Source organism: Lampetra fluviatilis, chromosome 35 (assembly GCF_964198595.1).
Source record: "Lampetra fluviatilis chromosome 35, kcLamFluv1.1, whole genome shotgun sequence".
NCBI classification, from domain to species: Eukaryota; Metazoa; Chordata; class Hyperoartia; order Petromyzontiformes; family Petromyzontidae; genus Lampetra; species Lampetra fluviatilis.
In genome coordinates this window covers 8,197,366-8,223,890 of record NC_136309.1, presented here as the reverse complement: position 1 = coordinate 8,223,890, position 26,525 = coordinate 8,197,366, and the positions used below count along the sequence as shown (strand labels likewise).

General features: G+C 45.1%; 1 protein-coding gene across 1 annotated transcript in view; it reads right to left on the bottom strand.

Annotated features, from left to right (window-relative positions):
- DNAH3 (dynein axonemal heavy chain 3) overlaps nucleotides 1–26,525 on the bottom strand; it is a 124,996-nt gene that overhangs the window by 65,632 nt on the left and 32,839 nt on the right. The window contains exons 17-32 of the mRNA XM_078872890.1: nucleotides 25,158–25,302; nucleotides 24,273–24,484; nucleotides 23,148–23,239; nucleotides 21,500–21,614; nucleotides 18,661–18,777; nucleotides 17,721–17,900; nucleotides 16,409–16,545; nucleotides 13,124–13,325; nucleotides 12,375–12,467; nucleotides 10,537–10,647; nucleotides 6,373–6,487; nucleotides 4,851–5,049; nucleotides 4,096–4,204; nucleotides 2,782–2,895; nucleotides 733–909; nucleotides 193–284 (exon numbers count right to left, since the gene is read on the bottom strand). Coding sequence (XP_078729016.1) covers nucleotides 193–284; nucleotides 733–909; nucleotides 2,782–2,895; nucleotides 4,096–4,204; nucleotides 4,851–5,049; nucleotides 6,373–6,487; nucleotides 10,537–10,647; nucleotides 12,375–12,467; nucleotides 13,124–13,325; nucleotides 16,409–16,545; nucleotides 17,721–17,900; nucleotides 18,661–18,777; nucleotides 21,500–21,614; nucleotides 23,148–23,239; nucleotides 24,273–24,484; nucleotides 25,158–25,302 — 2,210 coding nt within the window. The remainder of the gene's footprint in view (nucleotides 1–192; nucleotides 285–732; nucleotides 910–2,781; nucleotides 2,896–4,095; nucleotides 4,205–4,850; nucleotides 5,050–6,372; nucleotides 6,488–10,536; nucleotides 10,648–12,374; nucleotides 12,468–13,123; nucleotides 13,326–16,408; nucleotides 16,546–17,720; nucleotides 17,901–18,660; nucleotides 18,778–21,499; nucleotides 21,615–23,147; nucleotides 23,240–24,272; nucleotides 24,485–25,157; nucleotides 25,303–26,525) is intronic.

Here is a 26,525-nt window from a genome sequence, read left to right as displayed (position 1 = left end):
TGGCCAATATAAAACAAATTTACCACTTATATGTGTGTGAGGGCAAGAGTTGATTTAATTTAATTAAAAGCTACATTTACCCACTGGCATTGTGCAATGATACACGCGTGCTCTTAGTGACAGTAGCGGTGGGGCTCATGGTAGTCTCGCCTACTTGGAAACAAATTAAAAATGCGCTTGACAGATATGTACCTGCGAGAGTCGATGAATCCCATGGAGTAAAGGGAGATCTCTCCAATCAGGGCATAGTCCGGCACCATCATGGCCACGGTACGAAACAGCACCTGATGGTGAAAAACAATTCAACAATGTCCCACGTTTAGCCTGAGAGACTCAAATGACGATTCATCAATCAAAAACACGACGTGGACAAATCGTGCCTAAGGATTCTGGTCAGTGGGGTGGCTAGTAGTGGCTGTTTGGCCAGTTGATTAGGCTAATTTTAAATCAGTTTAACACGTAGGCTTTCGCGACCAACATTACTTACAAAAAATATTTTTTGGGTTAGATTGCGTAAATAGAAATGTGTTATATCGCGGTCGGTAAAGCAGCAGCCCAAATACCCAATCGCCAAGCGGTATGTGGGTGTAACATGTGCTAGGCTAGCGTGGTCCAACTCCGAACCGTCTCGTCCCTCCTCTACCCACTGCAACGTATGGGGCTCTTCAGGCAGTGGCCACCGTTCGTGATTTGGTTGCTTTCCACCGCTTTGCCCACAGGGGGCGGAAGCACCTTCAGGTTGTCGGGTAGCTCGGCCCGCCCGGCGTAGCCCGGGTTCATGGTGATGAAGACGGCGCACGTGGGGTTGAGCGACAGCTCGGTGCCCTCGAAGTTGAAGCGCTTGAGGTTGCGCACGATCGCCTGCTGAATGCTCAGGATCTGCTGGGCCACCACCGACAGCACCTCCACCTGGACAGCGCCGCACAACATCGATTCCCTGTCTATTCTGAGAGCTCACTGGACAGTCGTTCCCTCTGTTGCAAGGAAGACGACCTCTATTAATAGTGAAAATACATTACAATAGTTTAAAGCTCCTTTGTGAATCCACTGGTCGATGAAGGCCTCCCCATGCCGTGTTCGTGAAGGTTCATTTTTATTATTTTACTTGTTCATCCAGGAAAGCCTCGATGAGTCTCATGACTCCTTTTCAAGAGGGTTCTGCCAAATATTTGCAGTCGGGGGCGATGATTGGTACGCACTGTATATATTCCAATTGAGGAAATTTGCAAACAATCATGTAAATTTTGTTAAATTGTAACCATGACGCCGGCGTACAATGGCCTACTCGTGCAAATGACATGCAGGGATTTTTAACGTCCGCTGTGAAACAGTCGGCGTGTAGTGTTTTAAAATTATTAATACACACGCATAGTTCATACACACGGCGGTGTTATGATCGACCATATTTCCCCACGACAGTGTAGTATAGGCTGATGAAGGGACTGCTTCAGATATCACTGATGCCACATTAGCCGTGGCCAACAATCGAACTCAGGTTACCGGGTTCATAGCGCAATTTGTTAACAACTGCAATTGGTCTCCCCGAGAGAAAACAAAATAGTGTAAATAGCCATCTCCTCGCCACATCACAGACCTGTGTGTGATCTCTCATCGCCCATGTCCCTGTGATCTCCCAACCCATGTCCCTGTGACACCACCAACCCATGTCTATGTGATCTCCCAACCAATTTCTCCAAAGCATCAGATGAGAAGCAAGAGGCTGCAAAACAGCACTCTGTACATGTGCATGACCAAGTGCATAGATGCAGTTATTGTGGTTGAGTAGGTAACATTATACATCTACATTTAGATGATGATGATGCTGGTGCACAATAAACAACTATTGAAAATTCTAGATTTGAAGCTTTCGTGACTGCAAGGATTCATATTCTTAGGTTTTTTCGGTAAAGTCACGTAGGTAAAACATCAAAATCCGAAACGTCGTGATCTTTATTTTATTTTTATTAATTTTGATGTTTTACCTACGTGACTTTACCGAAAAAACCTAAGAATATGAACTATTGAAAATTGGATAAAGTCAGGTTTTTTGCACATTCAACTTCATGCAGACTGTTCGCTTTGGCAATTTCCCCGAGATATTGCTGTGCAGCTGTAAGCAGAGGTGGGAGATTTACTGTAATTAAACTTGGATCAATAACAAGCGAGAAAGCCACTAGGCCACCTAATTAGACATTTAGAAATTACGTTTGAAATAGAATAACAGTGGGAGAAAAGTTAAACAAATCATTGCCTCTATTAGCCTTAAGAAGATAATTTGCAAAACAAACATGTAACTCAATACATTAATTATAACCGTGGAATGCTGATAAAAGCCTTGCAGTCTGAACAAGAAAGGAATCCTTGATTATAGCAGAGGCTCCTCACACACCGATGGTGTTGCGTAAAAGGTTTCATAAATGCACGCTTTAACTTTGATCCTCAAATCGAGTCAATGCGAGCTCCAAAAGTGGCATAGAATGTCACCCTCGCGATTCTATTCTTGCGAATGGCGATGTTCAGGAGATAAATGCCAATGTCGAGGTGTGCTAGCAAACGAAGAGAGTGCTTTAGGAGAGAGTTTGTGCATTTTTGCTATTCCTCTTCCGTTGACAGGGTGCAGACTAGTGGTTTACCATCTGTACAGATGTGTGTTGAACTTCTTTCACATCGTACGTAGCCGACCATACTACTTTGGGTTGCATGGCCACAATCACACTCCTGTGGCTCGTGCTTTTAATGTTCCATGAATTGACGAATCTGTTGCGTGCTGCGTGAGAATACCTCGATTCGGTTGAATTCATCAAAGCAGGCCCAGGCTCCGGCTTGGGCTAGCCCTTTGAAGAACTTGCCCATAGCCTGATAATCCAGGCCATCAGAGCAGTTGAACACCACACACTTGGGGATAAACATAGAAACCACCCATTAAGTAAACGTACAAAACTTGAAACTTTCATCTCAAGAAAACTGCGCTTGAGAATAATCCCATCTGTGACCGTATCAGAATCACAATATACATTTATACTGGAGGAATCCGATGACCTATAAAGCTCTTTTCACAGATGTCCAGTAGGGGTGGGTTATAAAGTTACAAAAACAAACAGTACACAAACACGACAGGAGTGCAAAGTATAGGAGAGGTATTCCATTCGGCCGTCGCTCAACCTTCGTACACGTACAACTGTAAATGTACAACATGTGCTGAGCAGATTTCGGCAAGGCACACAAATCACGTCCAAACTTAATGAATAGAAAACAAGAGGAATGTCAGGATTCTGCCTTCATCAAAGCATGCCATAATTGCCCAATCGGAATATACAGGGCAACCTTCGTGAAAGCTTGAGAGGACCCCCCTGAAGAAAAAGTCACGAGACCCAGCGAGGCTTTCTTGTGTAAACAATAATGCTACAAAGCAGTAGTGAATCTAGATTTGAAGCTTCCACTTCAGCAAAAAAAAAATTCTCGCTGTGGTTTTCCCATCTGATGATGATTGCTTGCGTTGCAATCGAAACGTCGTGATTTATTTTTATTTTATTTTATACCTACGTGAGTTTAACACGTAGGCTTTCGCGACCAATATTGTTCATAATCAACGATTTTTAGGTTTAGATCGCGTTATTTATAAATGTGTCGTAACCCTCCACCACCCGACATGGCCAATCAGTAAAAAAGTGTCACGTTGACAAAAGACAAATAGTTCACTGCTTTAGCCCACCGGTGTGTTGAAGCATGAAACCACAACATTTACAATTTGAGTACGACGTTTCGCTGGTAATTGCATCCAGCATCATCGGGCAATTCGCCAGAATGATGCTGGATGCAATTACCAGCGAAACGTCGTACTCAAATTGTAAACGTTGTGGTTTCATGCTTCAACACACCGGTGGGCTAAAGCAGTGAACTATTTGTCTTTTGTCAACGTGACACTTTTTTACTGATTGGCCGTGTCGGGTGGTGGAGGGTTACGACACATTTATAAATAACGCGATCTAAACCCAAAAATCGTTGATTATGATACCTACGTGACTTTACCGAAAGTACCAGAGAGTAAAGCAGTAGTGTTCACCATTCCCGTGTAAATCACCATCGCCAGTCTACCTGCTTTGCGAGCGCTTTGGCCAAGTCCTTGGTTGTTTCTGTTTTCCCGGTCCCTGCTGGCCCTTCCGGAGCACCTCCCAGGTTCAGCTTGAGAGCTCCCATGAGGGTTCTGTTTGATAACAAAAAAATTGCAGAATATCCCGCAGCTTACAGACAATGAACTTCGGATGGACAGCAGCTGAGCTGAATTCCAATGAGGCTAAGAGCACTTCACCACCACTCTCTTTCCCAACGCCTCGTGCGGACACATTTATCTGGCGATAACTTTCCAAGCGATGACCCCCAATCTTCAGAGCAACGGGGCGATCCATTTAGACTCTATTTTGCAATTGTACCTACTTGGTATAATTTCAGTCACGAAGCAGTCATTGTTCATGGACTTGGTTGGAAAATATGCCTCACGATCGTTTGGCAATGTCTGTTACCTATGTGCCACTCAATTTCATTGCTGCTTATGGATGTATTTTACACTTGTGCAAGACGCATTATCAATACATAAGTAAATGATAAGTAGACGCCCATTTTTTTTATAATCAATGTCTACTATCTGACAAAGGGAAGTGAACACAGAAAGCACATATCCATGATTAGCAAGGATTTCACAGAAAATCAATTATTGATGTTTTGCAAGTCGATTGCGCTTCACCGCCATCCACCGGGCACGTGCCGACGCGCGAATCCCGTCGATTGCAACAAAAAAAAATCCATTCTCACTATTTCATGATGCGCGCTCCCGAGCAAAGACCGTCACATGCCTGTAGCAGCGGTCGGTGAGCGGCGTGATGACGAGGCGGGGGGAGTTGCCCAGGTACTCGTAGCCGTACTTGAGCTCGGTGGTGATCATGCGCACCATCACGTCGTCCTGCTCCCAGTAGTAGCGCAGCTGCGACAGCCACTGGAAGTCGTCGGTGCTCGCGATGCCGATCTCCGCCAGCTTGGCCACGACGTCGCGCGCTTCGCACGGCGCGGCGTCCGGATGTTCACGAGCGCGGGGGGGGGGGGAAATGCGGTACGCGGTAAAGACTCCGGATCGCAAAAAAAGCTAAAGGTGCAGCCCAGAAACTGCTTGTTCAACTCCACTCCTTGGATAAAAGGGCCTCGACTAAAACGGAGCTCTCGAGATAACCCCTCTGGAGAGAGGGTATTTGGCCTACTCTTCCAAGTTGGCCAAATGACTTGGAAGAGGTGGGAGCAGTACAAATACAAAGATCCCCCGTATAGCCTGAACAGACTGTTGGGGCAAGTGCCATTAGCGAACACCATGCCCTGCCGCCTTTGTCTCCCAAGTGGCAATGTTTACACACCGCACCAGGCACTCATTTGAGGTTGAGTCATCCTAGGGGAGGCCCATAACCAGTTCAGATAATCGTCACTGGTGTTGACCATGAGCGGGTCGTCGGGTTCGTAGCGCAACGTGCTAAACGCTGCACTACTGCTCCCCAGTACACACAACCTGCTGAACGACTGACTGTTGTCTACCCATTTAAACTGTTGGGTGGACATAGCTAGTGGGAGTTTAAGAAACTTGCATCGTTGTTTCAACTGCCACGCCGGCAGATAGAATGGAATCGGCGAACACATAATTACAAGTCCAGCGTGCTAACAATCGCACTGCCGGAGTGTCCCTGACGCTCAATTTAACTACATTAAATGAGCGGCACAACAAAAGCAACCGTAATGTATACGGAAATCATGGAACGATGCCTCAATCAATTCCATATTTGGGAAGATTAAAGCTGACCTGATGAACTACAGACCTGTTAGTCTCTTGTCCCGTGAATATAAAAGATTCAGGATAATCATTGGGTAATGGTAAATGCTGTTTTTTTGGTAACCTTTCCAAATCCCCATGCAATATTCAAATAAGGGGTGAAATGATGAAAGGAAGACCTCTCCTAAAAAATGTACATTCATAAGCAAAAGATCATAAGCAAATGAATGAAGCACTGCCCTTGACAGGTAACAACAGGCTTGAGTGCCACTCAACAGGGAGTCTATCGGCAGGTGGCGTGTGGTGGGGTAAAGTGTGGGTACTTCCACTTCTTCTAAGACGTTCGGGACAAAACTCCAGAGGTAGTTTCCCTTGAGCTCCCTCTAGTGGAGGGCCTTCCATCAGCAGCGTAGTCAGGAAGTATTTGCAGGGCTGCACCTGTACCTCTATTACTGGGGTTGAGGTACACATGGTTTGTGTTTAGTCTGTGTTGTCCTTTCCCCCGCACATCCAATTGGCACGGTTGGCTACGTGCGGTGCGAAAGAAGTTCAACGCACGTGCATACCATGAACATCGATGACAGTGAGAGCCCCCAGAGTGGAGCGAGCCCCGCCGGACAGCTTTCCTCTCACCAGCTCCACAATCTCATTGATCTGCTCGTTGCTCTTCCCGAGGTACGCCTGCACCACTCACACACCGACCGCACGCACGCGTGCATTGCCCGCTGTAACCGCGGTAGCGCTCGCGCTCGCCGTCAAAACCATCCGACGACTATTTTGAACTCAAAACTGAGACCACAGTCTTATTTATTTTACAAGGTAAGGCCCGCCGAGCTACGTCGTTCGTTTTTTTTTCAGCAGCAACTTAGCCACAAATGATGGCTCCACGAAGTGGCTTATCATCACCTGTCAGTGAACAGTATGGCATTTCTAATGTGGAGGAAAGAAGCCGAGGACCTGGAGAAAAATCCACGCGACCGCTGGGCGAACATGCAAACTCAGAAATATACCGGCGTCAGGGTCAGGATCGAACCCACGACCTCCTGTACACCAGGCGAGGTAGTTAACTATATTCATCGGTTTAAAGCTTTCGTGACTGCAGGAATTCATACTCTTTGGATCTTTAGGTAAAGCCACGTAGATAGAAAAACAAAAATACAAATATCACGACGTTTCAATCGCAATGCAAGCAATCGTCATCAGGTGAAAATATAGGGGTGTCTGATTGGCTGGTGACGGTTAGGGATCGGACTAGTACTCGTGTCCGATTGGCTGGTGATCGGTTGTTACAGAACGAGTACTCGTGGCTAGCTGGTCGGGGTTACGGTTGGGGCTCTTTGTGAGTTTTTACGCACAGACTTTCGCGTATTATGGATAGGGCTCTTTGCATGTTTTTTTTCCCACCTGATGATGATTGCTTGCGTTGCGATCGAAACGTCGTGATATTTGTATTATTTTTCTATCTACGTGGCTTTACCGAAAGACCCAAAGAATATATATTCACGGGATCGATGGGGTCCGTTCAGTCCATCATCATCCCGCCAAAGTTGATTAAATAAGTACCGCTTTGTCATATGCCAGCAGTGGTTGCCATTAGGAAATAATGATCCCTCTACTACAATTCCATCAAAGGAATTTCCATCACTGGCTTAGACCTGCTCACAAAGATGAATGAGCAGTTGAGTAAAGAGGCACATGGCACACTACACTTGATTGTCTTTGATTGTATCGATTACTATAATACCAGTGGGGAGGCCTTCATCCAGCAGTGGATTGATGAATGGATGACGTATTTATTTAATAATAATAATGATGATGATGATGGTGATGATGGGTGGGACAAACACCATTTCTCATGCCCCACGAGCGTACATTCACCGAGGATGCCAATGTATCGCCTTTCAAATACGACTTCAGTTGGTGCACGCTGCACATGCCATGTGGAGACAGCTGACTTACATTCGGATCATATCGAGCTTGCGCATATGCGCACGTTGAACATGCTTACACAATCGTCGGGCATGATCACACAAACGGTAATTTGTATTCGAACGAGGGCCATTTGGTGACTTCAGAGAGAAGTGGCACATGTTGGTGCGTTAAGAAACTCTGGTCTCAATGATTGAGAATGAAGGTCAGGAGACTGCCAGCTATCAACCCAGAAAATTGTCTGAAATGTTTGGCCGTGTGTGCTGGATCATGGCCCTGCTTTATTTCCATATAAGACCAAAGAAACCTTAATCAGATTTATACGTAATATGTTCATTGGATTAGCATGAAGATCGTTGTATAGTCCTTTATTTATGAGTGCTTTGATGTCAAAGCACAAATATTACATCAATGCGCTAATGCATTTCAAAAGGGCTATGAGCCACTTAAGTAATTATCATCAGTCTATGTTGGTATAATTCCTTTAATAAGATCACAGAGCACTTAAATTAAATCCCTTATATTGCATTGATCATGAGTAAGGTAAAATTAATGAAGCTCAGTATTACGATATTGCCAAGCTGTTTATATTAAAAGTTTGGCTTTAGGTTATTTCAATGATATTTTTCTGATTATATATGAATAGCAACATTCTGCAAAAACATAAATTGAGCAAGCGTGCAAATCCTAATCAGAAAGTTATGGCAAAAATGAGATATTGTACAAGAGTAAATAACTTAATTAATAGTCACGTGACTATTTGCTACCCTTACAGTTCGACACATTGGTACGATTCAGGGTTCACGTTTCGATTCAAGGGTATATATATCTTTTTTTAAATTAAACACTGTGGCGAATATTAGCACCTCTGGTGGCTGCAGGGGATCCTGCGAATCAATGACATGCAATCTCTACGGTGCATCCGAGACGCTCTTACGGACAGCAACGCGATTTCATGCGTGTATTGTGAGCCTAAGGGGTGAACTTTTAACTGTGGAGTTGATCCTTCACTGGATGCCTCCTCGTTGAGAGACGCTCCGGTAATATATGCATTGTCTTTGAAACTGATTGGCCTACACCGGAGAGAGCCTTCTTTAGGGCCTAGTATCAGACCAGAGAACGCCAAAAGATGAACAGCACAAAGACCATGCACTGTGAGAACATTCATAGCTTGGGGTGGTCTGCTACCAATTGGGACCTTTTTGTCAGTATCAAAGTATGAAAAAATAAGAATAGGTGTTAGCCTTTTGTTTGCATGTTCACCACAGGTACGTGTGATTAATGCAGACTTGGTTCCTTGAAAAAGGTTTCTATTTGGTGTTTGAACATCTTAACACCTGTTTTATTTCCAGAATGGATAAAACCTATTCTTATGTTTTCATATTTTGATACGGGGGTGCACGCAACCCCCTGGGGGTGCGGTGCCTTTCTGGGGGTAGCGAGACATGGACAGATATTCTTTTAGACGGTAAATCGTCTAAAACACAAATTAAGCACAGGCACGTAGGTTCAAGTACTTTGTTTCATCAAACCCTATGCATTTTTTTCACATTACAGATTTTTTAAACGATTGACAAGCAAAGGGGTGCAAGGCTGCAGTGATGGTTAAGAATCACTGCCTTAAACTAATAACGTTACCTCGGAGAACAAAACATCGCACCTCCTGCCTTTGCCATTGCTCAAACAGACTGGCACAGCCTATCAATCGCATCAGAACATCTTCAGGCTGATGCACACATCGCCTTTGTGAATGAGAAATTCAGAATCATCAGAATGTTAAATTAGACTGGAGGAGGAATCTGATGAGCTATGAAGCTCTTTTACACAGATGTCCGGTAGGGGCAGGTCAGCAAGTTACAACAAAAATAAAGCCACAAGCCACAGACTGTGGCCATGCAACTCAAACTATGGGCCATATTGTAAGCCCACATAGACACATAGAGATGCATAAAGGCTCACAGAGATACACAGAGACCCATAGAGACACATAGAAACCCATACATATACATTGAGACCCATAGACATACATCGTGATACATTAAAGACAAGCTACAGGAGTGTGATTGTGGCCTTGCAAACCCACACTATGGATGACAGTGAACCACTGTAGCCTGCGCTCCGTCAATGGAGGTGGAACAGCAAAACTACACCAACTTTCTCCTGAAGTCCCTCTCGTCGTTGCTAGCAGACCTCGACATTCGCAATTCGCTCCTGAGCATATTGCTGCCATCATTCGCAAGAATAGAATAGCCATGGGGTCAGCTCGCATGCAGGTGCAAGGTGGATTGTTCCATTGCACAACTGTGAGGGATGACAGCTGGGGGGGGTCTTCATCCAGCAGTGGATTGATCATGGCTTGCGATGATGATGATGATGATAAACAATAATACACTGAAATAACGTTGGTACACCGTATTTATTTTGTGAGGGCTTTCCACGTAACAAGCGGTGCAGAGAGAGACTGCTCTTGATGGAATGTGCTAAAACCCACCATTTAGAGACTCAATTATAGGGACGAAAAGGTCAGTGTAGTGTTGGCATCCTTACCACCACAAATGCATTTTTAACAGTCCTATGGACAGAAGAGAAAAAAAAAACTACTTTACAAAAGTAACAAAAAAATACAAAAGCGAAGTGAATAAATATCGAATTTTGGTTGCTTAAATTAAGTCTACCTTGCTCGACTTTTCATTTCACAATTATTTTGCGATGGCGATGGTGATACTGCTGCCATGAGACACATTGAAGAACACACTGGGGTGGCACTGGGACAGAAGTCGTGTGCTCTGCAGGAATCCTACCGTGAGAGTGCCCGTCCTGATGGCTTCAGACACCTCGCTGGTCCAGTAGATGGTCGAGCTGCAGATCACCACCTGCCCAGGCCAGTCCAGCACCCACTTCCTCCGTGGCACCTGCAGGCACAGGCACATTGAACTGTAATATATTGTCATAGTAATGATGTTTACGTGTAACGCGCCGCCAAACAGAATTCGCTTCACTCTCAAAAAGAGACGACTCGGAAGCACGGGCAACCACAGCCAAGCAAGAAGGCAGCCACGCGGTGAGCCCACGCCAACAATTGCCAAAGTTCTGCGGTCCTCTGTTCATAAAGATGTTATCAACCAATTAATAAGCATTTATATGAAGGAGGAAACCGGAGCACCCAGAGAAAACCATGCAAGTGAGGGGGAAACACTATCCCATACAGAGAGAAGACCACATTTGTAATGTACCGCCTTCTAGCGAGCCAGGGTATGGCTCCTATATGGCGCCCACGGGAAGAAAGTTTCGCAATATCTGTGCGCGATCCACTAACTCTCCCCTACACAGTGCTAGTTTACAGGGGTGCGTCACCATCAGCCATTGTCTATCCACTGCTGGATGAAGGCTTCCCACTCCGTCGCAATCCCTCACAGTCCAGGGTGAGGGATGGCTTTCTCTCATGTGGCCGCCACTCCGTTACCAGTCTCATCCATCGGCCATCATCCCATTTAGCAATCGCATCCTGCCCAAGCCCATTTACTTTCCTTCATTGTGAATTCAATGTCAAGGATTTGTGCTTGTTCCCTGATCCACGTGTCCCTTTGTTTATCGCACATATGCTAAGCGTAATGCTAAGTGTACACCTCTCCATACTTCATTGTGCACTTATCAGCTTTTGTTCCATTAACTCAATTGCTTTGCCAGTGACCTGATTAAAGTATGCATAAAAAGCCTCACCTCCCTTTATTATTTCGGTGTAATACCTCCAAACGACCGAGGAAGCACATCCATACATGAGTGGCCCTAAGGGGGAACTTTATCGTTCCAGCAACAGTAACACTTGTAGGGCACGGACACGATTGTTCACAACCAGCCTGTTCTTCTAGGCCCCCCCCCACCCCCCAATCCCCCCCCCTCCCTCCCCCTTCACTGTTTTGTCTGCCCTTCCCATATATACCCTCTCCTCTTGAGCAAACAATGGATTTTTCCCCCAATCCCCATACTCCTTTTACCCACCTCCCTTGCCAGCTCCCCTCGCTCATTATTTCTGTGGGATGTGGTCCCTTGTCCTATTCGTGACCCCCATGCTCAATCTCAACCACGCGCGTCCCCCCCCCCCCCCAACGAACTCGACACATGCATGCACAACCACCGGCAAGTGACAAAAAATGCAAATGCACGCAGCCAATTTTATTGCGCTGAAAAATCACGTATAGATATTGGGCAGTGATGTGGCCCAGCGGTAGCACGTTCGCCACTTGATGCAGAGGGCCATGGGTCAGATCGGGAATGCAGCTCTGCTTAATACCGTGCGCGTATTAGCCATAACATACACACCGGATGATTCACAGTGGACGTTGAAGATCGCATTACGCCATTCGAAAAGAGTAGGCCAATGTGTGTCGGCACCATAGTCCACATTTGAAAATGTACCCACAAAAGAATCAATTGGAATTATTCATAGCAACATCACCCCTGACCGAGAAACAAACTGCGGTCTGTGCCTGTTACATAAAACGACCTTGTGTTATAGCATTTCGCTATAATAATGGCGCCAATGCCAAATGCACTCCGATTTTATTTGATCTCGACAGAATGTGGCCTAAGGACCATAAATTAATCATGAAGTGTAACGGAGCGATGCATCATGTCCAACCTGATTGTAGGCATTCACAGCCTCCTTGATGACGCTCCTGATGCTGCTCAGCATGATGGTTTCCACCTGGAGCAGCCACTTTTCCACCATCCCCTGTCACGTCCAAAATCAGAGAGTGACATCGGTGACAGCGGCAAACCAATGCAGCCACCGAGACAAGTCCATGTGTATTTGTTCAACCAGCTAAGAAACCCAAAGGGACCAGGAGGAGTCCCATTAACAAGAGTGACCTGGGTCACCAACATGACAAAAGTAGTAATAAACAAAACTATGCACAAGAACAGCAATAGCACAAAGCAATCAGAACAAAAACACAACTCAATCACTTGAGGAATGAAAACATGATTCAAGGTAAAATCTAAAGTTAAACGGTAAGTTCCCCGCACCGAAAATCAGCTTGGGTAGTTCACCCCCAGATTATCACAGCATAAACTACCAAACTTAGGAGGTCATGTGTTCGATTCCGACACTGACGCCTGTCTATTTGTAGTTTGCATATTCTCCCTTTGGTCATGTGGATTATTCTCCGGGTCACCTTTGATTTAGCTCTCCATATTTTTTTATTTTATTTTCTTCTCTCCCCCTGATGAAGACCGCTTGCATTGCGATCGAGAACGTCGAGGGTTTTTTTTATTTTATTTTAATTTTATTTTATATCTACGTGACTTTACCGAAAGAACCAAAGAATATGAATTCCTGCAGTCACGAAAGTTTTAAGTAAAAAAAATGCAGGCAGAAGGACTGCATACCTTAGCTTTGGCCGGATATATCTTCTTGTTGAAGGGCACGGTCTCGCGTTCGGAGCTGATCATGCCCGTGATCTCCATGTCTTCGGTGAACTCCAGCTTCGCGATGCCCTCAAAGCACTTCTTGAGGTGCGGCTGCACTCGCATGGGATCCTTTGTCTCGGACAAGATCTCAAGAAGCTCATCGTTGGACAAGAAGAAGAACCTAGATGAGCGTTACACAGATGGCACGTCACAAGAGTTGACAACACTGCACCAACCACTGTCGATGTTGCATGCAAGGGACAATTCTACTCTAGCACATGGCAATATGTTCAGGAGACAAATGCCAATGTCGCGGTCTGCTTGCCACGAGAGGGCTTCAGGAGAAAGTTTGCACAAGACACAATGTTCTTCTCACACAACTACACAGTGACTCATCGATGGCTTAGAAAGTGCTTCAAATTCAGAACTTGCAACGTTAATTTGTCAAGTGATATCCGCACGAGGGGGGGGGGCAACTTTGAACAGCCTGCAAGGCATGTTCATCACATGGTAATCAAACAGCAATTTCAAAGTCTCACAGCTGGAAGTTGCAAAATTAAGCGAAAAAGACCAAAATGTATTGTTTGTTGGATCTATGCCCTGTTTTCCGTTATTAATATTAAGAATAATTAAGAAAAAAAAAGATTTCTCTTTTTATTATATCTATATATACATTTTAATTAAATAATGAAAACAACCCACTACAAACACACCAGGAATCTGTGAAACGGCCATTAAACTGGTAAGAAGTCGGTGACAGAGAGGTCATAGACATCCAGATGGACAAAGATGTATGGACTAACCTCCCAAAGACATCTGGAGATGTACAGATAAGGTGCAGAGCAAACAACGGTTGAAACTCGCGTTTTCTTAACGTTTTCCTTACCGAAAAGTAGAAACTTAACATAGATAATTAACCAACAAACAATAATTTTTTATTAGTAATCCCCTTATATTCACCGCATACATATTATTTAGAAGTATATGTTTCCTATCTACACGACCTTCCGAAAATCTAAAGAGTACGAATTCCAGAAAGCTTAAGTGCATAGTACATTTAACCTCAGGACATTAAAAAAAATAACTCAGAATAAAAACACCAATCTCTGCAGAACTAAACTTGGCGAAGCCCAAAATAATAATGTGAAGAGGATCATTACGAAATTCATTAAACATAGACGAATGATAACCACGATACTAAGACCGAAGGAACTCACAATATATAATTCAAGAATAAATGTAACACACAGGACCACATTAATGTATTACAAACATCTCCTCAGCCACCCTTGTCTTCCAGCGGGGTCTGGCCTCGGAATGACCCGCGCGGGGCGGGCAAGAAGGGAGCAGAGAGGTCGCAAAGGGGGGGGGTTCGTGCTGACATGGTTTGTTTTCTCTCGCAAGAGACGCGGAGAGACGAGAGGGTGCTCACGCTGGAGTTAAACACGGCCGCCTTTGTCTCCCCGCAGCACAAACAGATGGCCCATGAATACTTGGAGGGTTAGGAAGGTCGCGAGGAGGGGACGCGGGGATGTCTGCTTATTCTCGCTCTGTTTTAGTTTGTTTTTCTCTCGCAAAAGAGAGAAGAGGGTGATCACGTTTTGAGCACAAACAGCAAGATTTGCACACGCAAGCAAATAATATTCCACACCCCTCCTCCCAGAAGGGTTACACAGCTGTGTCTTCACTAATAAACACACGAAACACACGGACGCAGATGTGTTCAACCCACAGAAAGATATATGACAGCCTTCAAACAACTCGGGAAGATTGAGTGGATTTTCCAAATATAAGCCGGGGAAAAATCCATTCAACTCAGATCGTCAGGGGACCTGGCCCCCACCACAGATCGCCAGGGCTCTGAGCCCCATCTCGTCGCCAGGGCTTCGACTCCACCACAGATCGTCAAGAAGTTTTTGTCATCCAGAATGACGAGGTTCGCGGGTTAGCGACGTGCCGCTACAAGCCGAGGTCTGCACCACCTGAGAAGAATCGCTACCCTGAGTCGCCGAGCTGCGAGTGAAGCCAACAAAGACGCCAACGTCCACCCTGCCACGAACGAAGCATCGCTCCTCGTCAGAGTGACGACCAGCGAACAACCCGCAGGAAAGGCGGAGATCGCCAAGCGTCGACCAAGCGTGCAAAGCAGAGAGCGCGAAGCAGTGGAGAAAGCCTGGTCAAACGGCTGTGGAGAGAGAGAGAGCGCAAGAGCAGCACGACTCGGACGTCACCGGGCGTCACCGAGCGTCGTGCCAACTCGTCATCAAGCAGAGGGAGAGAGAGCGCAAGAGTAGCACGACTCGGACGTCACCGGGCGTCACCGAGCGTCGTGCCAACTCGTCATCCAGCGGTAGAGAGAGAGGGAGAGAGCGCACAAGCCGAGCGACACGCTGAGCGAGGGAGCAGCAGCGGCCACGCCCAACCCAGAGAACTTCTGGCACACACAGCACGCACACGAATAAGAAAATTGTCATTGCGTTTCAGAAAGGGTTGCCATTTCGAGGTGGTGCGTTCAATATCAACTGATCGTGCAAAGCAGTTGCTGCCGTCGAGTTACATGAAGAAGTATTTTTAGTCATTCATTTTCGTTAATTGCATAATCTTGCCCATGAATTTATTGACGTATACCTGCTTTCGCATAAGAGAGTGTCATGTGCTTGTTTAGAATTAAAATTGCTTAATACCAACTGTTCGAGTGCTTCTTTCCAAGTCCATGCAAAACTATCTTATTCATAAGAGCTGTTGCCTGTGATGAGATCTGAAACTGGAGACCTAAAATAATATAAACACACTAAGATAATCAGTAAATGTTTAATCAATGATAATCGTGTTATCCTGATTGATATAACTCTGGATAAACGAAGCTAAGCCTAATTATCACAACTGCTCACATTAACATCATCGCAAGCATCCGCATAAATTACTACGATTATCTCAGCGATTATCATAATTTATGCATATAATTACACACATTATCATAATTTATGCATGTTAATACACACACTATAATAATTAATGCGATTTGCGCATTTTTCGGAAAATTATTAATTTTTATTATTTTCATCAAAATTTCATAACCCGACACATACAACATGTTCATGTAGTTATTGGTGACTCCGCTGAGAAAATTACATCGTTGCAGTTGAGAAATTGGTTTCATCATAAGTTGGTTAGCCTCGATTCAAACCCAAGTTCTCAATGGTGCCAGCTCTTAGCTGTGACCCCTGAGCTACCCGACCACCCCACATTATTTACTACGTTTACCTTGGGAAGAAGAGGCGTTTCTTCTCCAGGTAGCTGTTGAGGCCCTTCTGGATGTCCTCCAGCAGAACGTTGGACTCCTGGAGGCGTTCGAGCATCCTGGGCTGACTGGTAGCCACAAGGACGCCAGTGTCCTTCAACTGTGGGTCACAATAATGTCGCACTGAATGCATGCATATATGTTGAACTTATTCTGCACCGTACGTGGCCAATCGTGCTAATCGGAGGTACATATATACTTGGTCTGAGCTGATTGGCTACTCGACGAGCGCTTGCCTGATTGGCTAAGAAACGAGACGTTTGAACCTGATTGGACAGCCAATTCGAAATGGAGAAACACGCCCCATTAATAATGATAGAGAGGAAATATGGGATGAGAGTCCTGGAACATTCGAGAAGGTCGGGAAAAAGAGTTTGAAAGGCCCAGGGATGGGTATCTCGGGTAGTCTTCTGTAACAAGCTCCCTACGTGCACATGGTGTGTTTTTTGCCTTTGATAAACGACACCTTCCAGCACCTGCTTTGTCTGCAACTCCTTTACATATGCATGGACTCGCGCCCACTATAGCAGTGTTCTTCATTGCAAGGCCCGCGGGCCACTGGCAGCCCCTGGTGGCTTTTTGTGCAACCCCCAACAAAACACAAATGTGAAAACACCCCATCGCGCCATCAAACCCCAATGGTTTAAAATGTCTGGCGGCCCTCATTAATGATGTCTTATCGGCGAAAGTGGCACCACCTCTAAAAATTTGTGAAAAACACTGCACTGTAGGAATGAGAAAATGTCACCACCTCAGTACTCATTTAAGCAGTGGTGAGTGACCATGCAGTGGCCATGCAACTCAACCTGCGGCTCGGGAGCGTGCGGCTCTTTAAGGACTGCTGCTTCTTGACGTCATTTATTAAGGACACACCGTCTCTCGTATTCAACAAGTGCATTGAGGCTCTTGACATATTGTTTTTTTTACTGAATTCGGGAAAAAATTTATTTTCTTGTTGTTTTCATTCCCAGCCTCGGGTCTATGACTACACCACTCTGCTTGCTGTAAAGGACTAGAGTTAATACAATACAATACGTATTTCTTAAATTTTAATTTATTTTCTCTGTGATGATAATTTTCTTATGTGTATTTTTTTCTCGTTATTCATTTTGGATTTTCTAAGTAGTGGGTTTTGTTTTTGTATCATCAGTGAGAGGGACAGGCTAATTGATGCGTGGCATTATGGGATGCATTTGCATGAATGAGGCTCTACGAAATGAAATTATATTATTACTGTTAACAATACAAGACCGACGTCCCAGGGGAAAGTCTCACGGCGCTAGTCATGATGTCCCGCCAGTTGGCGTCGACGATGCCAAACTTCCGTCCCTCTTCTGGCATCTGAGCGATGATGTCCTCGGAGCTGAAGATGGGCTCCAGGTAGAGCCACGTGGCCTGGCACTTGAGCCAGTTGTCCAGGATGCTCTGCATGAGCACCAGCTTCTCCTCCCAATGCTGTTCAGATCGGCATGCAACGCGAGGCACGGTTTAATCAAACTGCCACCGACACGTGCGCCACTGCCACTAGATTTCATGGTTGGAAATATGACGACAACAATATGAACTAAGTTATTTACCTAAGGCAAGCGTCACTGAGGCTCCAGAATCTTTCAAAATGTTCCAGTTTAGGAAGTGTGGGCAATTCCTTCTCCTGAATATTTTTGAAAGGTAGGGGGAAAGCGGACAAACCCGATGGATATGCGGGAATGACACCGTCCGTCTTTCTGCGTGTCTCTGTCTCCTTGTCTGTCTCTGTCTTGTTCTCTCTGTCTTTCTTTATCCATCTGCCTCTCCCTTTGTGGGTCTATCTGCTCTCTCTTTGTCTCATTGTCTTTGTCACTATCTATTTCTATCCCCTCCTCAGTGTGTCTCTCCATTACCCTCTATCTCCATCGCTCTTTTTTCTTTCTCTATTTTCCTGTCTCTGTGTGTCCCGTCATTGTCTCTTTCTTCGTCTCTTACTGTCCGTCTCTGTCTCATCTCTTTCGGCTTCCCTCCCGTACGCTGTGCTCATGGAGAGAGCTGCTGCTGCCACGTTACTATAGCATTCCAGTGTTCAAAATATTCCGCTTAAGTTTTCTTTACACGGCCTTGATTCGGTTGAACATAAATACCCGAAAAGGAGCCAAAATTCACAGACAAATCAAACATTCGGAACATCCCCGTACTTTTCACTCAAATTTTTAAGCAGAGGCCAAGTCGGCGGCATGCGTACCTTACACTCCGTCTCGATTGCTTTTATGAAGGGGGACCCTCGCATGGTCTGTGTCTTGATGATATGATCATCCATGAGCACTTGAATATCATCCACAGCCGATAGAATGCTCAGCCCCTGTAAGAAGACGCAACACAACGTACGTATCCACGAATATGTATATCTCAACAATTTATCATTTCAACAAAACGTATGTATGTATGTTGAACTTCTTTCACACTGTACGCAGCCAGCTGTGCTAATTGGAGGTATCGGGAAGGACAACAAACTAAACACAAAAATCAGTTCTAAAGAATGTAGTTATCAATCTAGATTTAAAAGTGCATAGCTCCAGCGGCTTCCTAATAATACGAGAGTAAGTGCAGACTGCCCATGTAAAAAAAAAACAATCAACTAACATCACAAGTAGGCCGTTTCGCCTATTGTCATAGCAACATCATTTTTCTCATGAACACTTTGTGGAAATGCAAATGTTTTGGCTATGTGGACAGACTGGTTCCCCACTTACAGTGAGGGAAAAACGTATTTTATCCCCTGCTGATTTTGTACGTTTGCCCACTGACAAAGAAATTATCAGTCTATAATTTTAATGGTAGGTTTATTTGAACAGTGAGAGACAGAATAACAACAAAAAAATCCAGAAAAACGCATGTCAAAAATGTTATAAATTGATTTGCATTTTAATGAGGGAAATAAGTATTTGACCCCCTCTCAATCAGAAAGGTTTCTGGCTCCCAGGTGTCTTTTATACAGGTAACGAGCTGAGATTAAGAGCACACTCTTAAAGGGAGTGCTCCTAATCTCAGCTTGCTACCTGTATAAAAGACATATGTTCACAGAAGCAATCAATCAATCAGATTCCAAACTCTCCACCATGGCCAAGACCAAAAGGCTCTCCAAGGATGTCAGCGACAAGATTGTAGACCTACACAAGGCTGGAATGGGCTACAAGTCCATCGCCAAGCAGCTTGGTGAGAAGGTGACAACAGTTGGTGCGATTATTCGCAAATGGAAGAAACACAAAAGAACTGTCAATCTCCCTCGGCCAGGGGCTCCATGCAAGATCTCACCTCGTGGAGTTGCAATGATCATGAGAACGGTGAGGAATCATCCCAGAACTACACGGGAGGATCTTGTCAATGATCTCAAGGCAGCTGGGACCATAGTCACCAAGAAAACAGTTGGTAACACACTACGCCGTGAAGGACTGAAATCCTGCAGCGCCCGCAAGGTACCCCTGCTCAAGAAAGCACATATACATGCCCATCTGAAGTTTGCCAATGAACACCTGAATGATTCAGAGGAAAACTGGGTGAAAGTGTTGTGGTCAGATGAGACCAAAATGGAGCTCTTTGACATCAACTCGACTCGCCGTGTTTGGAGGAGGAGGAATGCTGCCTATGACCCCAAGAACACCATCCCCACCGTCAAACATGGAGGTGGAAACATGCTTTGGGGGTCTTTTTCTGCTAAGGGGACAGGACAACTTCACTGCATCAAAGGGACGATGGACGGGGCCATGTACCGTCAAATCTTGGGTGAGAACCTCCTTCCCTCAGCCAGGGCATTGTAAATGGGTCGTGGATGGGTATTCCAGTATGACAATGACCAAAAACACACGGCCAAGGCAACAAAGGAGTGGCTCAAGAAGAAGCACATTAAGGTCCTGGAGTGGCCTAGCCAGTCTCCAGACCTTAATCCCATAGAAAGTCTGTGGAGGGAGCTGAAGATTCGAGTAGCCAAACGTCAGCCTCGAAACCTTAATGACTTGGAGAAGATCTGCAAATAGGAGTGGGACAAAATCCCTCTTGAGATGTGTGCAAACCTGGTGGCCAACTACAAGAAACGTCTGACCTCTGTGATTGCCAACAAGGGTTTTGCCACCAATTACTAAGTCATGTTTGCAGAGGGGTCAAATACTTATTTCCCTCATTAAAATGCAAATCAATTTATAACATTTTTGACATGCGTTTTTCTGGATTTTTTGTTGTTATTTCTGTCTCTCACTGTTCAAATAAACCTACCATTAAAATTATAGACTGATCATTTCTTTGTCAGTGGGCAAACGTACAAAATCAGCAGGGGATCAAATACTCTCACTGTATGGGAACGTAGAATTTCTGCCACTGGTTTAGTGCCATGAAGATGATCACTGCCAAATGCTCAATAAAGCAAGGAAAAGTTTATGCTTAATATTTTCTCATCAATTTTATTCCATCTTATACATCCAGTACTTTAATCTGAATGTTTTCTGACATTATGTCATCGTGACATCAGAGTTATCAAGAGTTATTAAATATATGCATAGTGCAAAAAAACTATAATATATCGTTAAAAAAGGTCGTGTTTTAGCAATTTGAATAATTGGATGCAACTGGGTGTATCTAATGCAGCGTTCTTGAGAAAACATCATGAGCAGAGCTAAACAGAAGGGCATGATCGCCAACATCTTTAAGAAAAGACACAAGGCATATAGTGAGAGGGGGGGTATGTGCATCAATGCAAACTCAATCACTCTGTTGGTAAGCATGTATCAAATGCCAGCATGTGAGTGAGCCATCCCTTCAGAGTGCCAGTTGCTACATGTTCCACCAAATGAAAAAGCACTGTTCATCACCGACAGGTAATATTCATCTAGATTTGAAGTTTTCGTGACTGCAGGGATCCATACTCTTTGGTTCTTTCGGTAAAGTCACGTAGGTATAAAATACGATAAATTAAATCACGACGTTTCGGGCGCAACACAAGCGTCCGTCATCAGGTAATATTAGCTCCTGACGGAGGTGAGCCATACGGTCATGTGGAGAACGAGCGCGTGAATTAACTGTGTGGTGCTCACCGTGTCCCTGTAGCTCGTAAAACTGAAGCTCGTTTCTTGCCATTCTGACTTCATCTTGGCCAGTGCCTTCTCCAGGGAATACTCCTTGCTGGCTGCCGCGCCAATCTCCTCCATCCTACAGAGAATAACAAAACAAATATTTACATGCGATATAAAAATACAAAAACTAATATCACAGAAGTAGAAGTCTCTTATTGATGTATTTTGTTATTAATATTGCATGGTGAATCTCAGAGAACACGTCCTGCCAGAGGACAACCCATAAATATTGGCACCATGGCAATATCCTGGTTCATCGGTTGTTGTAAAGGCCTCTTCATCTCCTTGTTCTTCAAGTCCTGGTCATCTGCTCAGCAGCAACGATCGGTCTAAAAGATGTCCCTCGGTCGGATGTCTGCCACCTACCAATTTCATGGCTGCGTTCATCGGCAATTTCCCACGTTCTACATTTTCATGTTAATTCCTTTATTTTTCGAACCCAAATTATGGAAAAATATCTTATTCTGGATGTGTAAATCACGTGGGTGTAAGTTTGTCTTCCTTGCCTGACTCTTAATCCGATGTGCATTTTGCCACTTTCAGGAAATGACTGAAGAAGTTGATAAATAAGGAGACACAGTCAATGCATGATAAATATTACCACAACAAAAGCCATGTAGGCCGCAGCTGACGATGAAGATGAACACTACCCAGTGTCTCATTCAACGCAGATGTAAATTATGACAATTATGACACTTGTTTACCCAGGAAAGCCTCATTGAGTCTCATTACTTTTTTGCAGTTGGGGGTGATGATTGCTGAGTATATTCAAATTATTAGCACGGTTGGCTATGTACAGCGCGAAAGAAGTTCAACATACATACAATTAAGCAATGTGCGTGCAATGTTTCTAATTTCCCAAATTTGTACCATGATTCCGACACAATGGCATACGCTTGCGAGTGACGTCGCAGCATCTTTTTGTTTGTAATGTCTTTTTTTTAGATATACGTTGACAAAGAGCCCAGTACATGGCACAAACCATAACAAAAGGGGAAGGGGGGTGGGTACAGAAATTTTGCGGACCGAAGCACCAACTCAATGCTCCTGGGTGGTGGGAAGGGGTGAAAGTTGGGCTCTCGTCGCAGCATCTTTAACGTCCACTCTGAAGCAGACGGCACGTATTCGTATGGTTAATATCCCCGTAGTTTAAAACAAGGGTGGCCGGGAGGTCAAGCTTATATAGGGGTGCAACGATTCTCCCCCCATGGCAATTCGATGAATTGTCACAAATTCAGGGTAACTATTTAAAGCAGAAATTGACTATGCATTTTTACATTGTGGTGAATGTAGCAACCTCTAGATGCTGCAGACGTCACGTGACCTGACTGTAAACACCATATATATAAACTAAGCAAAAAGCATTCTTATAGAGGCGATTTGAGGCATGAAACATCACCTTGATAAACAATTTCAACATTTGCGAGGGAAGCGGTGGCCTCTACATCTGTCCTTTGACCTCTCGCCAGCAAGCTTTCAAGGCTTTACATGGCCTCAAAGTGCACCTAGCCAGGTACAAGAACTGTGTCGTGATATGTCGCCACCACGTAGTGGCGAATGGCAGTCGTTGCTGTTGTTGTACTACGAGTGAGCGTTTTGTGGGGTTTACTTGTCGATGTATTTGGACAGTCCGTATTCCAACATGTTGGCAAGGGAGGTGTCCTCCCCGGGCTTCAGGTCGTATCCCACCAGTTCGCTGATCTGTCACGGGAAAAAGAACAACGGTAAATTACATTATCAACAACAGCCGAAGGTCTTATTTATCCAAAATAACGTAGGCAACAAAATAAAAAAATAAAACACTGTGGGGATATATATATAAGCTGCATGGATAGATAGATTACATTTATGGAAAATAATAATAATGATTGGATACATTTATACAAGAATGAGTCAAGCCAGAAGTGACTTTCTCATAATCCAGCGAATGTTCTAAAGGAGATGCAGGTGAAAGGCTGGATTATGCTTAGTAGCCTGAAATGACATGTGACAAACACCAGCACAGATAGGCAGACAAACAGATTGATGTAATCAGATAGCTCTAGATATTTTGCTTGTTTTACTAGAGAACACCTCACTGCATCCCATGACTCTCTTTCAGGAAGGTTCTGCCAAGTTTTCATGGAAGGGGGGAAATTATTGCTCTATAGATTCCTATTGAGTCAATTTGTCGAAACATTTTCTTCAAATGTCGCAAATTGGAACAGTGACGTACTCCCATGTCAACACCAAACACAAAAGTTTGCCATAATTTAACGTAATAATAATTTACATGTCAAAAGCGCCTTTCACCTGGAGGTCATAAGATGCTATACTGAGGAAAAAACCCCAAATTAAACCGAGCAAACTCCCACCCACCAAACCAACCCCAAAATAAAACTACTAAATAAATACAAAGAGCAGTTAAAATAATGATGATGCTCGCTAGCACTTGAAACTTATGAAAGCAGGGGTGGGGAGCCTTCTCCTTACCGAGGGCAGAACAGAACTTTCAGACACCTTTGGCGGGCAACCACCCGTTAGCACACAGCTAAGTGACTGGTGTTGCCGCACGAGGCTCCCCGCAATGGGCGTCATTGTGCGGGCCCGGTTCAAAGCGGTAGAAACTGGTGCGGTCGCAGCTCGTACGGAATGGAAGTCGCCGGCCCCAGCGCTACCCAACCCCGTGCGCGACTCCGTCGACCCCCATCGCCGACTACGGGCCAACTCGTCCCGTGAACACTGCTGCCCTGACCTGGTCCCAGTGGCGATCCTTCATGCCCGGGTTGCAGATGGTGCTCAGGATGGGCAGGTGAGGCTTGAACTTGTCTATGCGAGACTTGACGGCATCGGCGATGCGCCGAGGGCCCGGCAGGTCCGCAAAGGTCTTGGTGAGCTTGTACATGTTCCTCCACATAGTGCCCACCTCGTCGACAAGCTCCTCCGCATTCAAGCCCTGGAAGGACCCTGCCGAGTTCAGGGGGAGCAACGGCTTAAATTTTACGGGCGGCTGAGAGGCTGAGCGGTTATTGACAGGCCATAATTGGGGTGAAGACGTGCAAGGTTTTTGCGGCTCAGACACCGTAATGTGCGCCAGTGTCATCAAAGATCCTGCACTCTCGTGTCGATGTTCAAGAGCCTGTGATATAAGTCTCAAGTGTAGACCTTTGAACTGCATAGATTTTTGCCGGTCATGCTCTACAATCCTCCGTGGGTGCCGCGTTGGTGACATGTTGTCTCCCTCACCTGGTGAGCAGGAGGTCGTGGGTTCTGTCGCTCCCTGGCGCCTGTATGTTTGGAGTTTGCATGCTCTCGCTCCCCCTGTGTTCACGTAGGTTTTTCTCCGGATCCTCCACATTTATAAACATGTGTTCGGATTACTGGGCTGCTACTATAAATTCCCACTCACATGATATAAGCCACTTCCATGAGCTATCATGTGTGGCCAGGCTGCCTCTGAAAAAGAGCTAATAGCTCAGTGGGCTTTACCCGGTAAAATATAATTGTTTAGTTAGTTTAGATGTGTTTTTGTGTTGTACTAACCACGTGTCGCCCATCATAGAAATGAAGGAGCTGGGAACAAGCTCCCACAGCGTGGGAGAGAAACGACGAACGCGAGGTACAACCTGTACATCGTTACCGTGCATCCAGACGTCAGACTTGAGGTGGAAGTTGAGGGCGGTGGTCCAGAGCTGATCATAGGGCTGCTTGTTCACCATGGTGGCCTGAAGAATGGGGAACTGACTCGCCTCCCACTCCAGCAGCTCCTCTTCCTTGTTAATGGCCTGAGGAGCAGAGCATACAGTGAGCCCTCATTATGCTGGAACCAAGCAAACAAAGACACGTACTCAGCATCATCATCATCATCGGCCATGGTCAATCCACTGCTGGATGAAGGCCTCCCCAAGGTGCCACCACCTCTCATGGTCCTGCAATTCCACACTTTTCCTTGCTCCTGCACATGAACCGATCTCATGGCTCCATCTCTACAGAGTGGACATCCAACCGCTTTAATGCCCTCTCTCCTTTGGCCATCCATTATGTCACCAGTCTTGTCCATTTTATATATTATCCATTCGAGTGACTTGTCCTGCCCAAGGCTAATCCACCTAGAGCACCTGCAGCTCCGATTAGCACGGTTGGCTATGTACGGTGCGAAATAAGTTCAACATACATACACATGGTGAGCCCTTATTACGCTGAAACCAAGCCACGAGGACACATATTCAGCATCATCGTCGGCTATGGTCAATCCACTGCTGGATGAAGGCCTCCTCAAGGTGCCACCGCCGTTCACAATCCTGAGATATAATAATCCACATATACAGTGAGGGAAAAAAGTATTTGATCCCCTGCTGATTGTGTTTGTTTACCCACTGACAAAGAAATGATCGGTCTATAATTTTAATGGTAGGTATATTTGAAAAGTGAGAGACAGAATAACAACAACAAAATCCAGAAAAACGCATGTCAAAAATGTTATAAATTGATTTGCATTTTAATGAGGGAAATAAGTATTTGACTCCCTCTCAATCAAAAAGATGTCTGGCTCCCAGGTGTCTTTTATACAGGTAACGAGCTGAGATTAGGAGCACACTCTTAAAGGGAGTGCTCCTAATCTCAGCTTGTTACCTGTATAAAAGACACCTGTTCACAGAAGCAATCAATCAATCAGATTCCAAACTCTCCACCATGGCCAAGACCAAAGAGCTCTCCAAGGATGTCAGGGACAATATTGTCGACCAACACAAGGCTCGAATGGGCTACAAGACCATTGCCAAGAAGCTTGGTGACATCATAACAGTAGTTGGTGCGATTATTCGCAAATGGAAGAAACACAAAAGAACTGTCAATCTCCCTCGGCTTGGGTCTCCATGCAAGATCTCACCTCGTGGAGTTGCAATGATCATGAGAACGGTGAGGAATCAGCCCAGAACTACACGGGAGGATCTTGTCAATGATCTCAAGGCAGCTGGGACCATAGTCACCAAGAAAACAGTTGGTAACA